Source organism: Leptopilina boulardi, unplaced genomic scaffold (genome assembly GCF_019393585.1).
Source record: "Leptopilina boulardi isolate dan_hultmark-lab unplaced genomic scaffold, ZJU_Lbou_2.1 LbouV2_130, whole genome shotgun sequence".
Classification (NCBI taxonomy): Eukaryota; Metazoa; Arthropoda; class Insecta; order Hymenoptera; family Figitidae; genus Leptopilina; species Leptopilina boulardi.
This window is the reverse complement of record NW_026137675.1, coordinates 243,706-267,656: the sequence shown is the minus strand read 5'-3', so window position 1 is coordinate 267,656 and position 23,951 is coordinate 243,706. Positions and strand designations below refer to the sequence as shown.

At 23.8% G+C, this 23,951-nt stretch overlaps 1 protein-coding gene across 5 annotated transcripts in view; it reads right to left on the bottom strand.

The window, feature by feature from the left end:
* Positions 1 to 1,955: 1,955 nt before the first annotated feature.
* LOC127291266 (septin-7) overlaps positions 1,956 to 23,951 on the bottom strand; it is a 37,534-nt gene continuing 15,538 nt past the window's right edge. The window contains exons 2-11 of one of the 5 annotated variants that reach the window (XM_051320305.1): positions 17,287 to 17,689; positions 14,898 to 15,105; positions 14,450 to 14,702; positions 14,124 to 14,313; positions 13,278 to 13,443; positions 12,485 to 12,526; positions 11,100 to 11,235; positions 10,182 to 10,345; positions 7,494 to 7,521; positions 1,956 to 4,242 (exon numbers count right to left, since the gene is read on the bottom strand). In XM_051320305.1, coding sequence (XP_051176262.1) covers positions 4,213 to 4,242; positions 7,494 to 7,521; positions 10,182 to 10,345; positions 11,100 to 11,235; positions 12,485 to 12,526; positions 13,278 to 13,443; positions 14,124 to 14,313; positions 14,450 to 14,702; positions 14,898 to 15,105; positions 17,287 to 17,689 — 1,620 coding nt within the window. In that variant the 3' untranslated portion in view covers positions 1,956 to 4,212. Of the gene's footprint in view, positions 4,243 to 5,292; positions 6,559 to 7,493; positions 7,522 to 10,181; positions 10,346 to 11,099; positions 11,236 to 12,484; positions 12,527 to 13,277; positions 13,444 to 14,123; positions 14,314 to 14,449; positions 14,703 to 14,897; positions 15,106 to 17,286; positions 17,690 to 23,951 lie in introns of those variants that run through there. The other 4 variants (XM_051320306.1, XM_051320302.1, XM_051320307.1 and 1 more) reach the window with 4 other exon arrangements.

Sequence of the window (23,951 nt, the reverse complement as noted above, 5' to 3'; positions counted from 1 at the left end):
TTATCGATTTTCATAAATTAAAAAAAAAAAATTGTAATAAATTTGAATATTATCAAAAACGAGTTTTCATTTAAAATTATTCTTGAAATAGTATGAAAATATTAACTTTTAGAAAAAAAATGTATTTTTAGCCATTAGATTTCGGTAAATTAATTTACATATTTTTTGCACAAAAATTTTTATCTCGTAAAATAATAATAATAATAAATAAGAAAAAAGGCAAAAAAAATGAAAGAAATAATTAAAAATTTTACAAAAATTTAATTGAAACATTTTTAAGATTATTTGAATTTGAAAAAAAAATTTTTTCTTTTTTTACAAATTTTCTGTTCAACATTTTTTCACCTTTTGTTGACTTTGTATTGTTATTAAAAATATACCGCGACAATGGGAGAAAAATAAAAATTCAATGAAAACAGTTTTACATTTTCAGTTAACAATTTTTTTTTAATATGCGACCTTTGATCATATGAAAAAAATTATTTAAAGTACAACGCTAAAAATACTTAAGGTTGTACGATGTCAAGTCACTGTTAATATTTATTTATTCAAATTTCTTTCAATATTTCTGAATATACCCTCATTTTTTTTTAAAAAAAAGAAAAATTTATGAACGGAAACAAAATCATCTTTGAAATTTGAAAATAAAAAAAATTTTTTTTTTACAAAGTTTTGATTTATAAATGAAATTTATTTTTGTACATAATTTTCATTTTATTTATTTATTGGAGAAAACAAATATTAGTTTGGCTTAATAAAAAAAAACAAAATAAAAAAATAAATAAAATAAAAAAATAAACAAAATAAAAAAATAAACAAAATAAAAAAATAAATAAAATAAAAAAATAAATAAATAATAAATAAAAAAAAAAAATAAAAAAAAAACAAATTAAAAAAGCGGCAGTTGCATCGGAAGAAAAAAAAATCGGAAATTAAAAATGCGATCGAAATTGGGATTTAAATATATTATATATATATTATTACACCGATAACCGGAAATGAGGACCTGGCGAAAAAAAACCGGTTTTTTTTTGAAATTTTTTTTTTTAAAAAATATATATTTGAGAGAAAGGAAGAATGCGTTACGCTCTGCGTGCGTAGATTAAACTCAACTCACAATTACAAACGCGAGAAGCACGTGCTTCTTAGAATATGTGGGTCACTTTCATTAAAAACATCATCCAACGACAAATTTCAAATTCCAACGTAAATTGTCCAAAGGTTTTTATTCTTCATAATTAATTTGACATTCGTATTACAATTTTCAACAAATTTGTATACAAATTTCTTTTTTTTTTTTAAATTTTATTATAACTTTTTTTTTTTTTTGAATTTTTTTATTATAATTTTTATTTTTTTTTTGAATTTTTTTATTACAATTTTTTTTAACCATAAAAATAAATTGAAAAAGTTCAAATTATAGGTTTTTCTTATTTTTTTAGAATTACTATTATTATTTTCAATTTTTATTTTATACTATTAAATAATACAAAAAAATATATAAATAAATAGTAAATATAAATAATAATAATAATAATAATAATAATAATAATAAAATTAAAAATAATAGAAAATAAAAATTCATATTTCGTTGGTTTTTACTATTTATACGAAAATGAATATCATTTATCTGAGTTCGTTTGTAGCTCATTGGTAAAGTATTTCGTCGGCTAAAAAAAATAGATTCGGGTTCGATTCCCAGCGCAGTTGAATTTTTTAATATATTTTCGATGTTAAACTTTATTTGGGAATAAAATTGAATTAATTATGATAATTATATTGTAATAAAAAAAATAGTAATAATAATAATAATATTAATAATAATAATAAATAATATTAATAATAATAAATAATAAATAATAATAATAATAATAATAATAAAAATAAAAAATAATAGTATTAATAATTAATAATTATTTAATTAAAAAAGGTTTTAATAAGGAAATAAAAAATCATTTGGTTCGTGTTGTAGATAATTTACTGAATACACAATTTATAATAATAATAATAATAATAATAATTATAATAATAATAATAATAATATAAGTATGACACTTACAATAGATAAATTATTACATTTTGTCCATAAGTAGCAGCGGCAGCTTCAATTTATCTGGCACGACAAAATATAATTTCTATGTCTCTTCTCTCCAATTTTTTTTTTTTTTTTTTTTTTTCTTTCCTCTTTTCATACAATGCTATTATTACAAACAAGCGCGTTTATAAATAGATAAAAAAAAAATCAAAACACGATTGTGCCTTGCGTACATTTGGACATGAAAAATTAAAAAAAAAATTTATTTTAATGTAAAATATATATATATATATAAAAAAAAGAACAATATGTAAATAAGTTTAACAGCCGACCTTAATTTTTCAATTTGAATAAATACAATTGTAAATAAATTGTTTGAAATTTGCGAACAATGCAGTGAATCTGATTACTTTTTTACTATTTTGAAAAATTACGTAAATAATTTTTGAAAAATAAAAAAATTAAAATAATTTTTTAAATTACAATTTTTTTCTATAAATTTACTTATAAGGGGGATAGAAAAAATTTTGCTGACATTCAACACTAAAAAAAAAAAAAAAAAATGAAAAAACGAAAAATTTTATAAATTGAAAAATACAATTTAATTTGTTTAATGGACGCATAGGCATTTTTGCTACAATAGAAAAATGCATACAAAATAGGAATGTTGCATGCGATTTTCACAAATATATGTCTCAAGTGAAATTAAGGAAAAAAAATGGTAAAAAAATTTTTTTTTAATTTATTATTTATAAAATAACGATATTTGTAAAAAAAAATTTTTTTTTTAATTTCACTTGAGAAAAATATTTGAATCGTTTTGCTATTATAATATGGGCGCGTTTAGAAAACATATTCTTGGCACAAAATTTAGCCTAAAACTATATGTATATTTATATTTATATATAAATGGTATTTCCAAAAATCCGGTTGAGGCCAAGAAGACGATTTTTTTTTTTTTTTTTTTTTGTCAGGCCATTAAAAAAAATTTCGTAATATACCTTTTCTCCTTTCTATTTCCGCTTCTTGCCTCTTCCTTTTTGCTTCGTTTCACTTTCCCAATCAAATATTACATTATATTTCATTCCTTCGTCACGAATATTATCGATTTTAGAAAAGAATTTCAAAATAATTATTTCAAAAATCCCTTTTTTTTAAAATAAAATTAAAATTTTTGGGATTTAAAATTGATTAATTAAAAAAAAAACAATTTGTAAAAACTGGAAATTATGTGGAAAAAAAGAATTAAAAATTTTTTTTTTCTATTTTAAAATAAAAATGTTTGATTGGAAAAGTGAATTTGCGATTAATTCAAATTTCGAAATCTTAAATTCTACTTATTTATCTTAGATAATTTTTTTTTTTCGTGCGTTATTTTCTCTATATTATGGCCACTGCGCTCTATTATTATTATTTTTTTTGTGATTCGTTCCTGCGATCAACGACATTAATCGAATTTCGCCATTTCTCGTCTCGTCACAATAATAAAATTTTCTTGTGAGCAAATTACGCTTTGATATATTATTATTATTATATATATATTACATATAAAAAAGATTCGTTTATTTAAAAAAAAAAAAAAAACGATTATTTTCGAAGCTTTTGAAAAAAAAGTCGCATAATCTTTTTTTTCTAAAAAAAAACCTCGCTTTTTCCAGACTTAAAATAAATACAAATAAAATTTTTTTTTTCCATTTTTTTGTTTTTTTTTGTATAATATATATATATATATAAATATTTGTACGTTGAATTGTCAATTGTAAACTAATTATTATTGTAAGAGATTGCTAAAAGGAACATTAGGGAAAATAAAACATTTCGAAATAAATGTTTGAAAATTTTTCAATTATGCATAAAAGAAAATTCGAAAATTTGTCAATTTTCAAAATCACAAAAATTATAAATGAAAAAAATTTTTTTTTTCTTCGAATTGTGCGACAAAATTTGTTGAAAATTCCTTTTTGAATTTTTTTATTTTCGAAATCGAAGAATGGAAGTCAGTTCTGGACGTCGTAACGAGGGAAGAAAAAATCAGAAAATCTGGCAGCAGTTATTAATAATTATTATTTTTCGATTTTTTTTTTATTTTTCTTTTTTTTTTCTTTGAACTAGAAGTGATCTGATTTTTTGTAAATATCATTTTTGTCTCGTTATGTGATTAAAAGAGGCCCTTCTTCTTATTCTTTTTGTCCTTGCCATCGACGGCCCTGAAAGGAGAAATCAAAATAATCTCCGGAAATTTTTTTTCCTTTTTTTTAAATTAAAAAAAAAGAAAACAAAACAATAAAGAGGAATATTGATGAAATTAATTTTTTTTTTGAGGATTAGAAGGAAATTTTGATAGACCTCACTTTATTTTTTAGGAATAATTATTATCTGAAAGCGAAAAAAATAATTACTGGATATTTTTATCAACATTTATACAAAAGTTACAATTACAACCAACACCAAGAGGGGAAAAATGCAATTTTTTAAATTACTTAAAAAAAAATATAATTTTAGTCAATAACAATTTTTTTTGGGAAAAAAAGAATTTTTGTCAAAAAAAAAGCAATTTTTTGGAAAAAATAGAATTAATTTGGCAAAAAAATAATTTTTCGAAAAAGGAGAAAAAAATCTTGAAAAAATGGAAAAATTTTCTAAAAATGTTTAAAAAAAAAAAAAAAAAAAAACATTAAATAAAATCGAGACAAATAATAAAAAAAAGGGGATTTTTTTCAATTTTCGAAAAAAAAATAGAACAATTTTATTATTTCACAAATTATTGAATCTTGCAATATAAAAAAATGCAAAAATTCATGCTGACAAAGTTTTGGAAAACAACATGCCAAAAAATCCACTTGAATTATAAAAAGAATGAAAATTTCATGCCTGATTTGAAAAAAAAAACAAAAAAAATTCTAAATCTTTATATAAACCTTACAACCATTGTCTTCTTCTCGAAATACCATTATTAAAATATTTGTTTCATGTAAACATTTAAAAATGGAAAAAAAATATTTTACCTTTTTTTTCTTTCTGCAGCAATCACATACACGCATTTTTTAATGAATTTTTTTATGAAAAAAAAAAAACAATTTAAAAAAAAATTCCCAATTAATGAAAAAAGTGACTCTTAATTACTAAAATTTTGACTAATTTGTACTTGAAAAAAAAATGAACACTGGACAATAATAATAATAATTAGAATTCTTGACTCCTTGCTGAAAAATTTTGCAGGTTAAAAAAAATAATGATGGTTAGTAAAAAAAATAATGTATAATGAAAGCATTATATTTTATTTGCGCAATTTTTGTTTTTTTTTTAATCATGAAAATCAACATTGTTTATAACTATTATTATTAAATGTTAAATAGCTGAGATTTCCTCTTGTCAAGCTGCCTTTGTCTTTGAGATTCTATTTTGAAAAATTGACTCAATTTTTAGTAAAAAAAAAAAAAAAATAATAAATGAGAATTCGACAGCTTGTTCAGAGGTTACAATATTCTAAATGAAAAAAAAATGTTATTTCCAAATTGTTATTTCAATAAGCACTACATTGTTCGTTACATTAATTCGCAAATTGCTGAAAAAGTGCAAAATTACGAAAAAAAAGAGGTTTATTTATTTATCCAAATTGTGCCATAAAAATACTGATTAGTCAAAAATTTTCAAATTACGAGTTAACTAGAAACTAAATACAATATTCTTACAGGGTTCTTCGTATAAAAATTAATCTACTTTTGTAATTTCTTTTTTTTGGTTTTTGGTGTTTATAATTGAAAATTTATCTTAATAAATATCTCTGTTTATACTATTCTTTTATTTTTATTTATTTTCAATTTCTTTTTAAATTATTTTTTTTTCCCTTTTACCCATTACGAAATTTTCCTTTTTTTTAAATGAAAAACAAAAAAAAACAATTTTTAATTTCCCTCAAAAAAAAAAAAAAATTATTGTCTCTAGAATTTGGTTCTTTTTTTAAATTTACATTTTTTGAATATTTACTACAACTTTTTAAATTCCGAAAATACTTTTCTAAACAATATGAAACAATTTCAAATTTTGTTAATTTTTTTCTCTCCTAATTCCTAAATTACATTAATTTTTTTTTTTTGTAAATTTTTCTCCTTTCGGTCATTTTCTCGATTTTAATTTTATTTACTATTTTCTTTCAATTACTTAATTAAAAAATTTCTCTTTTTTGTATTAAAAAAAAAATGAATTTGTTTATTTGTTTATTAAACAACGTCAATATCAAAAATTTTCCAAAAATGAAAAAAAAAAATTGAAATTCGAAATTGAAAAAAAAGCGAAGAATCCTGTAGGATTTTATTTTGAATTTTGTTGTTTTTTTTATTTTTTTTGTCATGTTCTACGATTCTGTACGAGATTGCTGTACGAGAAGCTGTAGTGTGTGTGTGGGACTCTCTTGAGGTGATTTGAAACTGGTGTGACGACGAAGAAGACTTCCAAACCCTCCTCGGGAACCGCGCATTGTACCCCCGCCACCTCCAGATCCCTCGGACGACATGGATCCGGTCCTAAATCAGGGAGACCCCCATTTTTTTCGTATACACACAAACAAACAATCAAACAAGCGCAGCCAAGCAGCAAGCACTTGCATGATTTTTTTTTTTTTTTTTTTTTTTTCATGAGCCAGAGCTGGACATCCATTCCAAAATAAAAGAGAAAAAAAATTGAAAGGAGAAAACTTAAAAACAAAAAAAAATACACGATGCTCGCTACTGATTTAAAAAAAAATTATTTTTTTTTCAACTTAAGTACCTCCAAATTCCTTTTTTGAGAATCACGAATTTTTTTTCTATCATTAATTTTGATTTTCTTATTATTTGATAATTTTAATTTTATTTAACTAAAAAAAAAATTTAACTCATTATTATTATTATATATTTAATTATTTTATTTATTTATATTATTTTAACAAGTAAACGGGATTAAAAAAAATAAATAGTGATTTTTTAAAATAGTTTTGATATTATAATTAATTATTTAAAAGTCCCATTTTTCGTATTAATTTTACTCAATTTGAAAATTATTAATTTCAATCTATAAACATTTTTTAAATAATAAAATGTTATAATTATTTATAGAACTAAATATTTTAATTATTTATAAAATTGAATATTTTAATTATTTTTAAAACTAAATAATTTAATTATAATAAAAATAATTATTTTTAATTATAAAAATATTTTAATTATAATAAAAATAATTTTTTTTAATTATAAAATTGTTATAATTATTTTAATTATAAAAATATTTTAATTTTTTATAAAATTAAATATTCTAATTTTTATTTTGCAATTATTAATAAGAAATACGTTTTTTTTGAAAAAAAGGAATTTGTTTTTAATTAAAAATACAAATCAAGAAAAAAAAACATTCGAACACTCAAAAAAATCAAAATTCTCAAAAAAAGTTGATTTGTTGGTACAAAGTTCAGGGGGATACTTACGAGAAAAAAACCTCGACAGTGCCCAGCTCTGTTGCAATCCATTGAAAGACGACATAATATCAGTGTCTTAAAAACATTTCAATTTCATAACAAAAATATTTAATATTCAAGAAAAAAAAAGAATAACAAATAAAAAACAAAAACGAACAATAATTTCATACAAAATCAACAAACAACAAATTTTTTGGACACAAAAAAATTAAGCAAAAATTGAAAAAAAAACATTATTCTCAATTTAAAAAAGAAATTTTTTCAATTTTTTTTTTTTTTTGCAAAAAAGAAGCAGTAATTTTATTTATTTATACAAATAAATAAAATTTTTCAAGTAAAAAAGAAATTTTTCCAAATTTTACTGCAGAAAAAAGTAGAAATTTTATTTATTTCTATAAATAAATAGATAAAATTTCTGCTCAATTATCCTTAGGTGAAAAAGTAATTTTTTCAAATTTTACTGATAAAAAAGCACAAAATTTTATTTATTTATACAAAAAAATAAAATTTCTCAATTATCCTCAATGAAGAAAAAAAAAATTTTCAATTTTACTTCCAAAAAAAGGGAAATTTTTTTTGCAAATTGAAAAAATTATCTGCATGCTTGAAGAGAAAAATTCCATCAAAAAATTTCTTTTAATAAAAATAAACTAAATTTTTTTGAGAAAAAAAAAATTAATTTTTTGAAAATAAAAAAAAAATTGAAAATAAATAACACATTCAAAACCATTAAAAAAAAAAAGAAAAACATTTTTAAACCACAACATCAATTATATATTTTCCTATATCTATATATAGAAATGAAAAAAAAACTGATATTATCACGTCAAAAAAATGTTAAATTCTAAAAATTTTGAAATTAAATTTTATCGTGAGCAATAAAAGCGCGCACATATCGGCAAAATAAGCTGCAGGCAGACGTGAAATGTCAGGAAGCGTCGTTCTGACATTTCCGAGAGAGAGTGTGTGTGTGCAAAAATAAGAAAAAAAAAAAAAAAATTCATTAAAAGCTCGCGCTAAATACATTATTCCGATTTTAAATTGTTAAAAAGCAAAAAAAGAAACAACAAACGAACGCACAAACAACAAAATTAAAAAAAAGTTTTATCGTCTTTTTTTATTTTACTTTCCGGCAATCTTTTTTTTTCACCTGACATTTGTACGTCTACGTACAGTTTTTTCTTACACGCAAAATTATTTTTTTTTTTTTTAGGGCGATGTGGAGGGAAGAGAAATACAGTGGGAAAAGAAAAAAATAAAAAAAGAACCCAAAAAAGAAAAATAAATAGTAAAATAAATAAATCAGAAAATAATTTTCATAAATACAAACAAGTGAATTTAAAAAGAAATTGTCTTTATAAACAAAAAAATCTCCCTTCTATTTATTCTACATAAGAGAAAATTAGAACCCATCAATCGTTAATTAATTAATAATTAGCAATTTCCTCTAATTAGAAAAAAAAAATCTACAAAGCTTTACCAATCACCCGCTCTTAATAATATTATAATGAAGTTTGATTAATTAACTCCCCAATGAAAATGTAAAATATTAAGAGTTCCATCGAATAAATAATGATACTCCATTGATTCACTCAATCACTGTATATAATTTTAATTAATCACCTTCGTTGAAATCAAAAAGGGACGCATGAATAAATTCTTAAGAATTATTGAAAATTTTCAAATTTAATTGAATTTTTATATAATTTTTCATTGAAATGAATTTGATAAAATTAAATTTTAATGAAAATTCGAGATTCTGATAAATGAAAATCCGAATAAATAAAAAAATTCCGACAAATGAAAATTCGAACAAATAAAAATTCGAAGAAATGAAAATTCTGACAAATGAAAATCCGAATAAATAAAAAATTCCGACAAATGAAAATTCGAATAAATAAAAATTGTGACAAATGAAAATTCCAACAAATGAAAATCCGAATAAATAAAAAATTCCGACAAATGAAAATTCGAACAAATAAAAATTTTGACAAATGAAAATTCGAAGAAATGAAAATTCCAACAAATGAAAATCCGAATAAATAAATAATTCCAACAAATGAAAATTCAAATAAATAAAAATTCTATTAGAATTTTTTGTTAGAAAAATTGTTTATAATAAAAATTCGTCAAAATAATAATTCGAAAAAATAAAATTCGGATCAATGAAAATTATATCTCAATGAAATTCGACATTAAATAAAAATTCAATTTTAGAACTTATTCACGTGTTTCGAAATTAAATTATTAATAATTCTTTATAATTAAAGAATAATTAACAATTTTCTTCTCTCCAAATAATTGTTAAATTATTTATCATCAGAAATAAAATAATTTACCTAATAAATAATTAACAATTTTTCATTTCTACTTAATAAATTGAAAGATTCCATTTCTACTTAAAAAAAAAATCGATATTTTTCCATATCCAACTAAATTCATAATTCCCCGTTTTACTTAAAAAAAAAAAAATATCGAATTATACCAAAGAATAGTAAATAAAATGGAAATATGAAAAAATAACCCAGAGGATATTGGCTAATTTAAAGACAGTGAGTGGATCTATCAAAAATGTGCGAATTTGTTTATATAAAAAAAAAGAAAAAGAAAATGAGAACCAAAATAAAAGTGGTAGATTCGCAAGGAGAATGAGAATTTTTTTTTTTGAAAAAAATAAAAATAAAAAGAATTACTTACTCTTTTGAATTGGCTTCTAAACTTCGCCTGCGTAATTCTTCAATACTGTGTCCCGTCTGTTGTTCCCAGGACTGTTTTTCAGCTTCGAATGTTCGTCGCTTTTCTTCTAATTCACGAACTTGTTGTTCCAGCGATCGTCTCATTTGCTCGTGCCTTCGTTGAAGCTAAAAATTTTCAATCAAATAAAAACATTTTTCTTTCATTGATTTTTGTTAATTTCTTGTTTATTTCCAATGTGAAAATTATTTTTCTCAAATTTTTCTCATTTCAATTTATTTTTTTGTTAAAAAAAAATTTGCAAATTTATAAATAAATGAAGTTTATTAGGAATTAATAATTATTATTCGTTTTTTTATTTATTATTAGTTTTTTGATTATTAATTTTTTCAATTTATTTAAAAAAAAAATTCGAAAATTTAAAAATAAAGTTTATTATTAAAATTAATAATTATTATTAGTTTATTATTTATTATCAGTTTATTATTAGTTTTTTCTATTATTATTAGTAACATTATTATTAGTAATAATATTATTAATATATTATTATTTTAATATTAAAAAATTGAATTTCAAAATTTAGTGAATTTTTTAAAAATGTTAGTCTAAAATTCTCAAATTAAAATTTTTTTAATTTATCAAATTCTTTAAGAAATCTAAAATTTTTGATTTCCAAATTGAATTTTTTTTCCAATTTCAAAATTCTCACTTTCCAAACTTTTGAAATTAAATTCTTTTTTTTTTTTTTTAATTTCCAAATTTAATTCAATTTAATTACAAAAGTTTAAAATAAAAATGCGAGCAATTTGCCTTGAGCATTGAAACGTGTGAAATTGGATTAAACGAATGAATGAAAAATAAAAAAAAAAGGAAAGAATATCGAAACTTTGTTTTCAAGCAGTTAAATTTAAAGTCCCTTACATCCACTTCGGAATCCTTGAGTTTCTGTCGCTTTTCACGAACTTTCATTTCAAAGACTTGTTCCATCTCAATTTCCATTTTCTTCATTTTGTTATCGTGTTCACGTTTCTCCTCCTCCAATTGCGCCAGCGGGTTCCTGAGAACAAATATCAATTTCCCATGAAGCAAAATTGTCTCACAAAACTTTACCAAACAATATTATATATTATATATGTATATATATATATATAATTCATTTTCAGTTAACTAACTACTTGTATAGGCAAAACTCAAATAATTCGCGTCGTTAAGGAGACCTTAATTTCAAATTTGCAAACATTTAACATTTCTCATTATTTCATTCATTTAATTTTACCCACAAAAAATATTATCGTTTTTCCTTTTTTTTGAGAGAAAATTATTTTAAATAATAAATTTTACATAAATAAAATAATAAATAAAAATAATACTTCCTCCATGAGAATATAATACTAATTAATCAATAATAGAAGAAAAATAATAATAAATTAATTTGCCAATCGAAATAACACACAGAAAACTCGAGAAATTTGGGGAAAAATGTAAAAAAAATAAAAAAAAAAAGTGGAAAAATATGAAATAAAACAAAAATAAAAAATTTCCCAATTAAATAAACGAAAGAAAAAAAAATAAATTTAGAAAAAATTGAATTTAAATAACAACTAACGAATATCAAATAAAAATAACAGAAATTAAGTGAAAAATGTAAATTAATTTACAAATCCTGAACGGAAAATATTATTTTTAATAATTTATTTATTTTTTTTACTACCCAAGCAAACCTACATTTTTACAGTGCATTTTTGTTTCCATTGATCGCAAATTTTTCCGAATATTTCGACTTCAATTCCTCTTACAATTACAAATAACCGATTTTCAGAATCATTTTTTTAAACTCCCCAAAAAATCACAGAAACAAATTATTTTCCTTAATAACCAAAAAAAAAAATTTTTATATAAAAAAAGGTTTCATGTAATTTTCCCAAATTTAAAAAAAAAAACAAATTAAATATAAAATAAAAATAGTTGAAAAATCGTGAATTTTTAGAGAAATTTATTTTTACTCGGAATAATATTTTAATTTGAAAAAAGGAAATGAAAAAATAATATATTCCTTTTTTTTTAAATCGAACAACGTCACTGAACTCGAAATATGTCACTGGAAAATATTGGAAAAATCAATTTTTATTTATCTCGAGTTTACTTTTGAAATATTTTCTACGATGGAGAGAAAAAAAAAGGGAGAGAGAAATTAAAAAAATAAAAATAGTATAGAGAAAAAAAATTGTATCTATATATATGTAGTGAAGACTTGTGCACACAAAACTGTATATTACAAGAGAGCTCAGCCTTAGAGAAGGACTTACCAAACCATCACGAAACTGTTCATCACTCCTGGGTTGCACAAACTGACCAATAAGAAATCAACATTAACAAACTTTTATTATAAAAAAAAAAAAAAAAGAAATGAGAGAAAACTACAGAAACACTTTTTTTTCTCATCTACACAAAAAAAATTTCTCCTTAAAAAATAATTATAAAACAAAAACAAATTAAAAATTCCATTTAGAAATTTAATTCATATTTTTCAAAATGAAAAAAAACTGAAATTTTTCAAAATTAAAATAAAAATTCTTTTCCAAATTAAAATAAAAATTATTTTCTAAATTACAATAAAATTTTTTTTTCCAAATTAAAAAACCAAAAAAATTTTCATATTTAATCAACTAATTAATTTTTTTTTTCATATTTAAAATTAAAAATAAAATTCATTTCTTTAAACTTTATTTAAAAATAAAAATCAACAAAATTCTTCTATTTTTTTTTTTTTCTAATTTCTTTACTTCTTTCCGAGCAATTATTCAAAAATGAATAATTTTTGGATTATCTGATAGTTTTTCGATCAGTTTGCATGCACAAGCTTTTTCCCCTCTTTTCGAATTGGAAGAAATGAAAAAAAAAAATTTGTTTTCAGCTTTTTAAAAGAAATTCGGAAAAATTGGCAAAATGTTTTTTTTTTCATTAATTTTTTTTTTTTTTTAGTTAGAGTGGAGCTTATCGCAAAATCGAGAACGAAATATATCTCGAGATAAACCAAAAGTGTGTGGCAATTAATTTTTTTTTTTTTTTAAATTATTATTTTTAGAGAAAAACACTCACTTGTTTGAAACTTTGGTTGGTTTTCCATCGACGCCAAGACCCGCTAAAGTACGACATCGGAAATTTTCATAGTGAACGTTATTCGTCACGTCCTTTAAGTCCTGAAGATGTGTTCTTATCACCATATTTCTCAAAGCGATAAAATCGCAGTGCTCGAGATTTTCGACTGTGAAATATTAATTTTTTTACGTGAATATTAATTTCCTTTTTTTTATTAATCAAATTGAGAAAAAACAAATTTTTTTTTATTGAAATTTACAAAAATTTACTAATAATTACTAATTTAATTTATAATACAAAAAAATACATTTTTTTTAATTTGGTATATTGAATTATAAAAACAAAATCCTATAAAAAATTTGAAATTTTAAAAAAATTTGCTCCAATTAAAAATAGAATTTTTTTTTTCAACATCGTCTAATAAAAATTAGGTATAAAAATTATATTTATCAGAGTTGCCACAAAAATTTTATTTTATTTTTCCCCGATTTTCAGTAAGAATTAAAAATTTTTTTTTTCCGTGACCCTAACGAAAATATTTCTGATTTTCAATTATACAAAATTAAGACAATAATTTTCTAAAAGCAAAAGTTTGAATTGAAAAATTTTTTAAAAAAATTTTAGTAGCATTTAAAAATTTGAAATTTTTGCAGTACTTTTCATAAAAATCTCTTAACATTTTTCTGATTTCTCTAAACCGTGATAAACTTGACTATATATTTGGTATAAACAAATATTCCAGAAATATCGGTAAAGAATTTAAAAAAATCGAATTTGTTTTTTTTTATTTTTTAATCAAATGAAAGAAAAAAGCTAATTTTATAGAATTTCAAATTGAAAAAATACCTTCGGCGACTCCCCAAGGATATTGTCTGCCTCGTACTTTTTTGCCATTAAGTTCGACAACTGTATTCGCGCCAACAACGGCAAACGGTACTCTATCCCTTAAAACTTTGTGCAATTTAGCATCTTCCTCTTCTTCGACTTCCGGAAATTCGTAAATTTTTATTTTGTGCTGCGCAATTTCGTTTAATATCTGCAAAATTTCAAAAACATTTAGATTAGCAAGCAAAAAATTTGAAAAAATCGAATTCAAATTCAAATTTTTTTTGAAAATTTTCAAAAAAAAGTTTAAAATCATAATTATAAAAATAGAAAAATTTTTTTTTTACCTGTTTTTTGAATTGTATACACTCGTCGGGTGTCATTGTATCGGCCTTTGCGATAACAGGAATAATGTTGACTTTATCATGAAGACGTTGCATAAATTCGACGTCAAGGGGTTTCAAACCGTGACCAGAGGGTGCGACAAAATAAAGACAGCAATGAACGCGGCTGTCGGGAATTTGTCGTCTCACAACACGGGATTCCGCATTCAAAAATTCTTCGTATTTCGACTCTATATATTCAATCACCGGAACCCAACTGCAATTTTTTTTATTATTATTATTAAAATTATCAAAAATTTACTTTTAATCGAAAAAAATGATTTATCAATAGTAATTTATTTTTTTTTTTAAATAAATTAATTATTGGAAATTAAAAACATTTTTTTTGGAGAATTTTTAGATTTTGATATTTTCTTTTTTTCTAGCAAATTTATCAAATAATTTTAATTACCAATTGCTGTTGTCGACGGCATCACCAAAACCAGGTGTGTCAACAACGGTCAATGTTAAATTGACTCCATTCTCCTTGAGAAGAACTTTATTTGTTTCGACGGCGACTGTTTTTTTCACCCTCAAACTTGGTCCCGGATATTCTGCACTGTAAATATCCGAGAGGAACATGGAATTTATAAGCGTCGATTTTCCAAGACCCGATTCACCTGAAATATTAAAAATAAAATGAAATATTTTTTTTTAAATATTAATTATTATTTATTAATTATTAATTAATAATACCCCTCCTTTTTTCAGTGAAATTAAAAATCGAATTATTTTTAAATATTCAAATTTTGAAATTTAAACACAAAAAAGATGAAAAATCGTCCCTATTATCAATGGAAAAATTATTTATAATTCAAAATTATTTTTTGGCGAAATTGAGAATTTAATTTTCAAGAGTAATAGAGGTTTTCTTCTCTTTTTTTTTACCACTGGGTTAAAGTCGGCAAGGTCACGCACTCAAATTACTATTTTTAGTCAGAAATAGTTTTGATGGCGGTCTTTCTATTAATAACAACCCTTTGCCCCTTTTCACACAGCATCACATACAAATTGTCTGCATTTAAACTCAATGAAAATCGCGTTCCTTTCACTATTTCGACGTTAATTTTTCATTCATCAATTTTCGCCTCCAAAAATTTATTGCACATAAAATTTGTCCTGGATTTCCAAAATATATAATTCATCAAAAGAGAGAATTTTTTTTTTTTTGAGAATATGTGTTTTTTAGAAATTATTTGCAAAAATATATTTTTTTTCTATTTTTATTTATTTAATTATTATATTATATTATTATAATTATAAAAAAATATTACTATAATTATGACAATTATAATAAGAAAATATTATTATTATAATTATAAGACAAAGGTAAAAAAAATATTTCTTCTAAATTATTTTATTTTATCGCAAATTGTACAAGGGAATTTATTTTACAATTTGCCATTCAAAATTTGTAAAATAAAAAAAAATTTAATATTTCTCGTTTCATTTCTTTTTAATTCGAAAATAAAAAAAATTATTTTCAATAAAATTGATTTTTGAAAAATGAAAATTTTTCCTAATTTTTTTTTTTCGAATTTATAAAAGAAAATTCATTTTTGACTTTGATAATGACATTAATTATCCGCTTGTTTCGATCAAGCTGGTACTTTATATATATATAATTGTCTTCTTCTTCTTCTTCTTTTTTTTTTCTTTTTCTTTTCGTTTTGCTATTTCAATTTCAACAAGGATATTGGCTTGTAAAAGCATCATCTGCCGAACACGTGCAACTTTGAACGCTCAGCTGCATTGAAGTCTCATTTTAGAGGCTCTCAATCACGCTTGAGAAACAACACACATACACACACAATTTTTGTACCTACTTGTCCTTTCTTCCCTCGTTTTATTTACTTACAAACTCTCTTGTTCCGACTCTCAACTTGAATAAAGACAAAACAAAAACTTAAAAAATAAAATATATAAAAAAAAGAATTTCAGAAAATTTCTCTTATTTTTCAATTTGTCTTCAATTATTATTAAATTTATTATTCTAAAATTTCTCTTTTCAAAAATTTTACAAGAAAATAATGATTACATCAGGGTGTCTACAAAAAATTTGAATTAAAATTCCAGGATTTTTTCAGGACTTTCCAGGACAAATTTCTTATTTTTCCCGGACATTAAATTGGATGACCTTAAGAAATAAAAAAAATTTTTGTTTAACTATTGTTTTCAGAAATTATTAAAAAATTAATTAATCACTTAAGTAAATTTTCATTTTACTTATTTAATGAATTTTTTTTAACTTGATTGACAAAATTATAAATTTTTGAAAATTTAAAAGCAAAATATAAAAAATTCAAGGACAAAAATTAAAATTCCAGGACATTTTTTCAAATTCCAGGACATTTCCAGGATTTCCAGGACTAGTAGACACCCTGTTACATATAATAATTATTATTATTTTTAGTTAAAAATTTTTAAAGTTATTAAATTTTGAAAAAACTGAATTTTTCTGGAAATTTCAAATTTTTATAAATATTTACTTGACAAATATTTTCAAATAATAATTGAATTTTTGAAGAATTTTATGAAAATAATTAATTTAGCCGAGAATTTAGCAAAAAAAATTTTTTTTATTTTTGTTAAAATTTAACATTTTTTTTCTTTAAACTCTTTTGGAAAATAATTTTTTTTGCCTCTCATTTCCAAAATAGTCTTTTTGTAAAAAAAAATTCTTTATATAAAAAAAAATCTTGATAAAAAAATATTTTTATAAAAAAATTGTTTTTATAATAAAAAAAATTGAATAAATTGATATAAAAATGAAAAAAAATAATTTAAAAATAAAAACGTACCAACGACCATAAGCGTAAAGTCGAAGCCCTTTTTAACTGCCTTTCTATAGACTTGATTTGGAAGATTCGCAAAGCCAACGTAGCCATCGAGTTCCTTTGGTTTTGTGGGCGGCGTGGGACGTGAATGAAGATTCAAGTTTGATTCCTTGTTGCTCTCAGTCCTTGAGTTCTCTCTTTTGTTACTGTCTTCCGAGCCATCGGTTTGATTTAAATTCACCGTCGTCGGTGGTAATCGTGATTTTGTCTGTTGTCCAGGTTGAGGTGCCGTCGTCGATGACGAATTATTATTCAATGTTGAAGTTGGCGTCAACGTTGGCGCCGACGGTGGCTGAGGCGGTGGAACCGTTGGCACCGATGGCGGTGTCGTTTCACCCTTAAAGAACAATTCACGCTTCGATTGGATCTAAAAAACAATTTAAAAAAAAAAAAATTCTCATTAATAAAAAATATTTATTTTATAAAAAAAATACAAATTTCTAATGTATTTTGTGTTTTAATAAACTATAATTATCAAATTCAATTGAAATAAAATAAATTAAGTTAAATTTAATAATAATTAATTTAATTAAATAAAAATATTTATAATAATAATAATAATATTATAAATAAATAAAGTTTTCTGTTACCATAATAGCAGTTTAAAAAAAATTGTATTGTTTTTTTTTCAACAAAAGAAAGTAATTTTAAAAACTGTGAATTTTTTTTAAAACCTTTTTCTTTTTTTACTGATACTGACAAATGAGCAAACAAATTTGATAAATGTATAACAACAACAGGAAATTCTCACTCTCGCAAGTGAACAAGACGAAATTGTAATTGAGCAACGTTCGTTCGACCGATAAATCAACTGATGATCATTTGAACATCACAATCAATTTTATATTTAAAATTGTCAATCATTTTCGTTTGAAATAGAAACGAAAATTGCCTACAAATTGAACCAAGTTACAAATAAAATTACAAAGATTTTTTTTTTACTAAAAATAATGGCTAAAAAATAATCACTGGCGAGCGCTACGTGATCATTAAGGAAAAATATTTAAAAAAATAAAAATATAAAAAATTACCGACATAGAAAACTACCTTATCGACTGATGGTAAAGAAATTTATTTTAAAAAATGAAAATATAAAAAATTACCGACATAGAAATCTACTTTACCGACTGATGGTAAGACAGATTTTTTGAAAAATAAGAATATAAAAAGTTACCAACATATGAATCTACTTTACCGACTGATAGTAAAACAGATTTTTTGAAAAATAAAAATATAAAAAATTACCAACATAGAAATCTACTTTACCGACTGATAGTAAAACAGATTTTTTAAAAAATAAAAATATAAAAAATTACCGACATAGAAATCTACCTTACCGACTGATGGTAAAGATTTTTTTGAAAATGCATTGAATTTTTCAAACCTGTTTTACCATCAGCAGGCAAGGTAAGGTAGATTTCTATGTCGGTAATTTTTTATATTTTTATTTTTCAAAGAATCTGTTTTACCATCAGTCGGTAAGGTAGATTTCTATATCGGTAATTTTTTATATTGTCATTTTCCCAAAAAGATGTTTTACCATCAGTCGGTAAGGTAGATTTCTATGTCGGTAATTTTTTATATTTTCATTTTTCAAAGAATCTGTTTTACCATCAGTCGGTAAGGTAGATTTCTATATCGGTAATTTTTTATATTGTCATTTTCCCAAAAAGATGTTTTACCATCAGTCGGTAAGGTAGATTTCCATACCTATATTTTTTATATTTTTACAAAATCCGTTTTACCATCTGTCGGTAAAGTAGATTTCTATGTCGGTAATTTTTTTATAGTTTTTAAAAAATCTGTTTTACCATCAGTCGGTAAAGTAGATTTCTATGTCGGTAATTTTTTATTTTCAAAAAATCTGTTTTTCTATCAGTTGGTAAGGTAGATTTCTATGTCGGTAATTTTTTGTATTTTATTATTAAAACCCTGTTTTATCATCAGCCGGTATAGTGGATTTCTAGGTCGGTAATTTTTTATATTTTCAAAAAACCTGTGTTACCATCAGTCGGTAAGGTAGATTTCTAGGTTGGTAATTTTTTAATATTTTTATTTATTTCTTTACCATCTTGTTAATTTTTTAACCATCTACATATTTATTTATTTTAGAACAAATTCAACAATCTCCAAGACTAAAAGATTATCGTAGTACAAAATTGTAATTATTAGTTATTATGGCTAATAATGATTGCATCTGTACCTCTTTATAGTATTTTCTACGACCTAAACGTAGTTATATATAAATAACATGTATAGAACGTATGTAATTAATTAATTAATAAATACGTAAATAAAAATAAATTAATTTTCTTTTTTATTTGGAGAAAAAAAAAGTAATTTCCTTTTTGCAATAAAAATTTTCTTTTCAAAACTAAACAAAAACAATTCCGCAAATTCGAACCGAGTGTGCGAGTTGATTGTCCTCCTCTTCCTCCTCGCTTATAAGGGGAAAATAAGAGCCGGAAGTTGTTCTATTTAACGTTTATATTACTGATTTGCAGAGAACATTGACATGTCAAGGTATATAGCATAATATAAGTATACAACAAGAGCACTTTCATGTTGAATCTTAGTACAACACACAACGTGTCCCGTTACATTCACGCGACCATTTCAGAATACAAATTGAATAAGTATCTCTCCTCCACCTCGATATGAGTATATATATATATATATGTATATAGAGAGGTATAGAATGACGCATTCGCCATACCCTGAGGGATATCATTTTCAAAGATCTTTAACTCACGGGAATTAATACCTCTCTCGCATGTATAAACAATTTTTCATTTCCTTTTCAAAAAAAAAATGTACAATTTTTTTAAACGCCACTTTATCACAAATATTCTCTCTCTCTCTCTCTTTCTCTTGAAATCAATATACATTTATATTTCATTCGCCGTCAATTATTCAAAAATCGTCAATTTTTCATACACTGCATTTAATAAAAAAGATTTCTCTAACAATTTATATTCTGCAGTTATATTTTAAAAATGAAGTCTAATGTAATAAAAGTCGACGACAAAAAGAAAAAAATTTAAAAATCAATTTCCGCAGAAAATTCAATTATTTCATAAATTAATTTTCTATATAGATATATGGAGAGAAGTTATAGGTCAAATGGAAATTTAATTTACTCAGGCATTTAAATAATAATAATAATAATTCGAATATAAAAGAAATTTATTTATTTTAACAGAAAAAAAATAATTTCCATGAGAAAAAGGTGTGGAGGCAGAAAATTTTAGGTTATGTTTAGTGATATTTTTATCTTGATTAAATGTTTATTTTTAATAATAGGAATAATTTATATACATTATCATTATTTCCACCTTATAATTTCTGCCATATTTTTACAATACAAGTTAAAATGGCCGCGTTTTTGCACTGAAAGACTTTTTGTTTCAAAAATTAATATAATTTGTTTCAAAATGAGGATAACTGTATTTTTGTACTATTTAGTCGTATGAACGTACTAGTTTCTAACCAAATAATACCAAAAATTAGTATGGTCCATACTAATTTTTAGTTTTTTCTAGTCAGAAACTAGTACGTTCACACGACTAAATAGTACAAAAATACAGTTATCCTCATTTTAAAACAAATTATATCAATTTTTGAAACAAAAAGTCTTTCAGTGTGCCCATATTTTTATAGAAAAATATAGCATAAATGGAGAAATTTTAATTTCTGCTCTATAGTTTTACGGAAAAATACAGCAAAAATGACGAAATTTAATTTCTTCTCGAATAATTTTTCAGTAAAACTATTGCAGAAATTAATAAGGCGCTGTTTTTATTCTACTTTTTATGAAAATTTACAGAAAAAATTAAAATGGCTGCGTTTTTGACATATTTTTACAATAAAAGGCGAAATTTTAATTTCTGCTCGATTATTTCAAAAATATAAAGCAAAAATGGCGCTATTTTAATTTCTGCTCTTTCTCTTTCTATTTTTTTACGGAAAAATAGATGAAAAACAGCGATAATTTTAATTTATTCTCGACTTTTTCGGTAAAAATATGGCAGAAATTAAAATGGCGCCGTTTTTGTCTTATTTTTACAAAAAATTGCAGCAGAAATTAAAATGTCCGTGCTTTTGCCATATTTTTTTCGGAAAAATAGAGCAAATACGTAGCAAAATTTTAATTTCTGCTCTACTTATTAGTGGAAAATGCAGCAAATAAGGCGAAATTCTAATTTCTGCTTGCGTTTTATGGAAAAATAAAGAAAATACGGCGTCATCTTATTTTCTGCCATATTTTTACTGAAAAATTAAGCAAAAATGTCGCAATTTTAATTTCTGCTCTTTCTCTTTCCTAGTTTTTTACGGAAAAATAGATAAAAAAAACAGCGACAATTTTAATTTATTCTCGACTTTTTCCGTAAAACTATGGCAGAAATTAAAATAGCACCGATTTTGCCCTATTTTTACGAAAAAATTGAATTAAAAACGTTGACATTTTAATTTCTGCTCTAGTTTTATGCAAAAGTAGAGCAAAATCGTCGCAATTTTAATGTCTACCTTACTGAATTTTTTGCAATTTATTTTTTTTTCTTTTGCAAATTTTTAATTAGAAACATATAATATTGTATACCTAATTTTAAATGTCATTCAAATCAATTGTTTTCACATTAAAAATTTTAACATTGCTGATTACTAGTTTTTTTTAAAAAATAAAATCGATTCTTTGTTATTATTTAAAATAAAATAGCTTACATAACCTAAAAATTACCACTCGAATATATATATATATAATAAAAAATTCAAAAGCATCGAAATAAAATGCTAATTAAGTGAATGACCCAATTTTTACAGCGTGTGAGAGTTCGAATTTCAATGAAAAAGCAGTTTTAAGTTACCGGGAGAGTTAAACGGTTTTTAATGAGTGCCAGTGTAAAAGGTCGATTAATTACAAGGAATGAATTGCTTCGAGTTCGGAATAGATATAGATATATATAAATGATCGAGTCAGAACAAAAGCCAGAAGGGGTAGGGGTTGGGGGGGGGTGTGAGATAAAGGTACTTGAAGGCAAGTTCACCACCCTCGAAAATGAGAAGGGCTGCGGTTTTTTTTCCCTTTTTCCTTCTTCTTTCACATTTTTTTTCTCTCACATAGGCCAATCGATTTCGTTTCTCGCCCAGGCACTAAAGAGAGAGTGAGAGAGTGAGAGAGAGAGAGAGAGAGAGAGAGAGAGAGAGAATGTAAGCCTGACGTCGTCGTTGGCTCTATGGCTTTGAAGCTCTCTCGACTGACACTGAGTGTATTGACCCGCTCGGGGTCTTATAATACTGAAATAGTGCACTGACAATGTCGTCAAAGCCACTGTATGAAGCATTCCCTGTTTATTTTCGGGCCTGCATAACAGCTTCTGACCTTTCCAAACTTTTACTTTTAAAGAAAAAGACAAAAAAACAAAAAATTAAAATGCTTACAAAAAAAAACATTGCTTTTGTGACTCTTTTTTCGTTAATTTTATTAATAATATTTAATATTTAATTAAACAAAAAAAAAAACTAAATAAAAATAACTTGATTTGAATTTCGCGCGCTTTTTAAAACAACTGTAACAAACCGATAGATGGCGAGAAGACTACTTTTCTCATAAACGACATGGATCGGACAAAGTATATACGAATCAGTGACTTGTAACTCATTTTACGGCGTGCAAATAGACATTTGACTAAATTCACGTCATTTTACGGCGTGACTCTAATCTAATATCTATTTTTACGCCGTAAAATGACGTGATTTTAGCCAAATGACTATTTTTACGACGTGAAATAACAAGATTTTAACTAAATGTCTATTTTCACGCCGAAAAATTATGTTATTTTAGCCAAATGTAAATTTTCACGCCGTGAATACACGTTACTTTAGCCAAATGTCTGTCTTCACGCCGTAAAATGATGTGAGTTTAGTCCTTTCACGTCGTAAACAGACGTGACTTTAACCAATAGACAATCGGCTAATATCACGTCATTTTAGGTCGTGAAAATAGACATTTCAGGGTGGCCGTTTTTTTCACCAAAAAAAATTCCCGGTCATTTCCCGGTCATTTCCCGGTCATGAATTATTTTTCCCAGTCATAAAGGAAAATTCCCAAAAAAATTATTCTATAAATTTATTGAATATTGACTCTTTATTAAACATAAAACATACAGGGTGTTCCAAAAGTATGGAAACTTGCAAATATCTCGAAAAGTACGAATTTTTGTAAAAAATGTTCAAGACAAAAGTTGTTCCAAACAAAAAGATGTACATCTTTGAAACAAAAAAATTGGGCCCGGAGCCCAATGTTGGGCCCAACAATGAAAAAAGTGGTTTTCTTAAATGAGACCACTAACTTTCAGTATCAAATTCGTAATCCCCATGAAATTCTGCGTTCAGACATGTGGTATAAGTGCCCAAAATATTGGGCCCAATCAAAGATATTGGGTCCAAAATTTATCAACAGATAAATAAATTTTAAAAAATCGCATCTTGGAGGGATTTTGAGTTCACAGGATTAGAAATTGAGCATAGAGCCCAATGTAAGATTCTGCAGCCCAATGTGAGGGCCCAATATTTTTGGAATTTGTACCACAAGTCTAAGCCCAGAATTTCATAACGATTACGAAATGGAA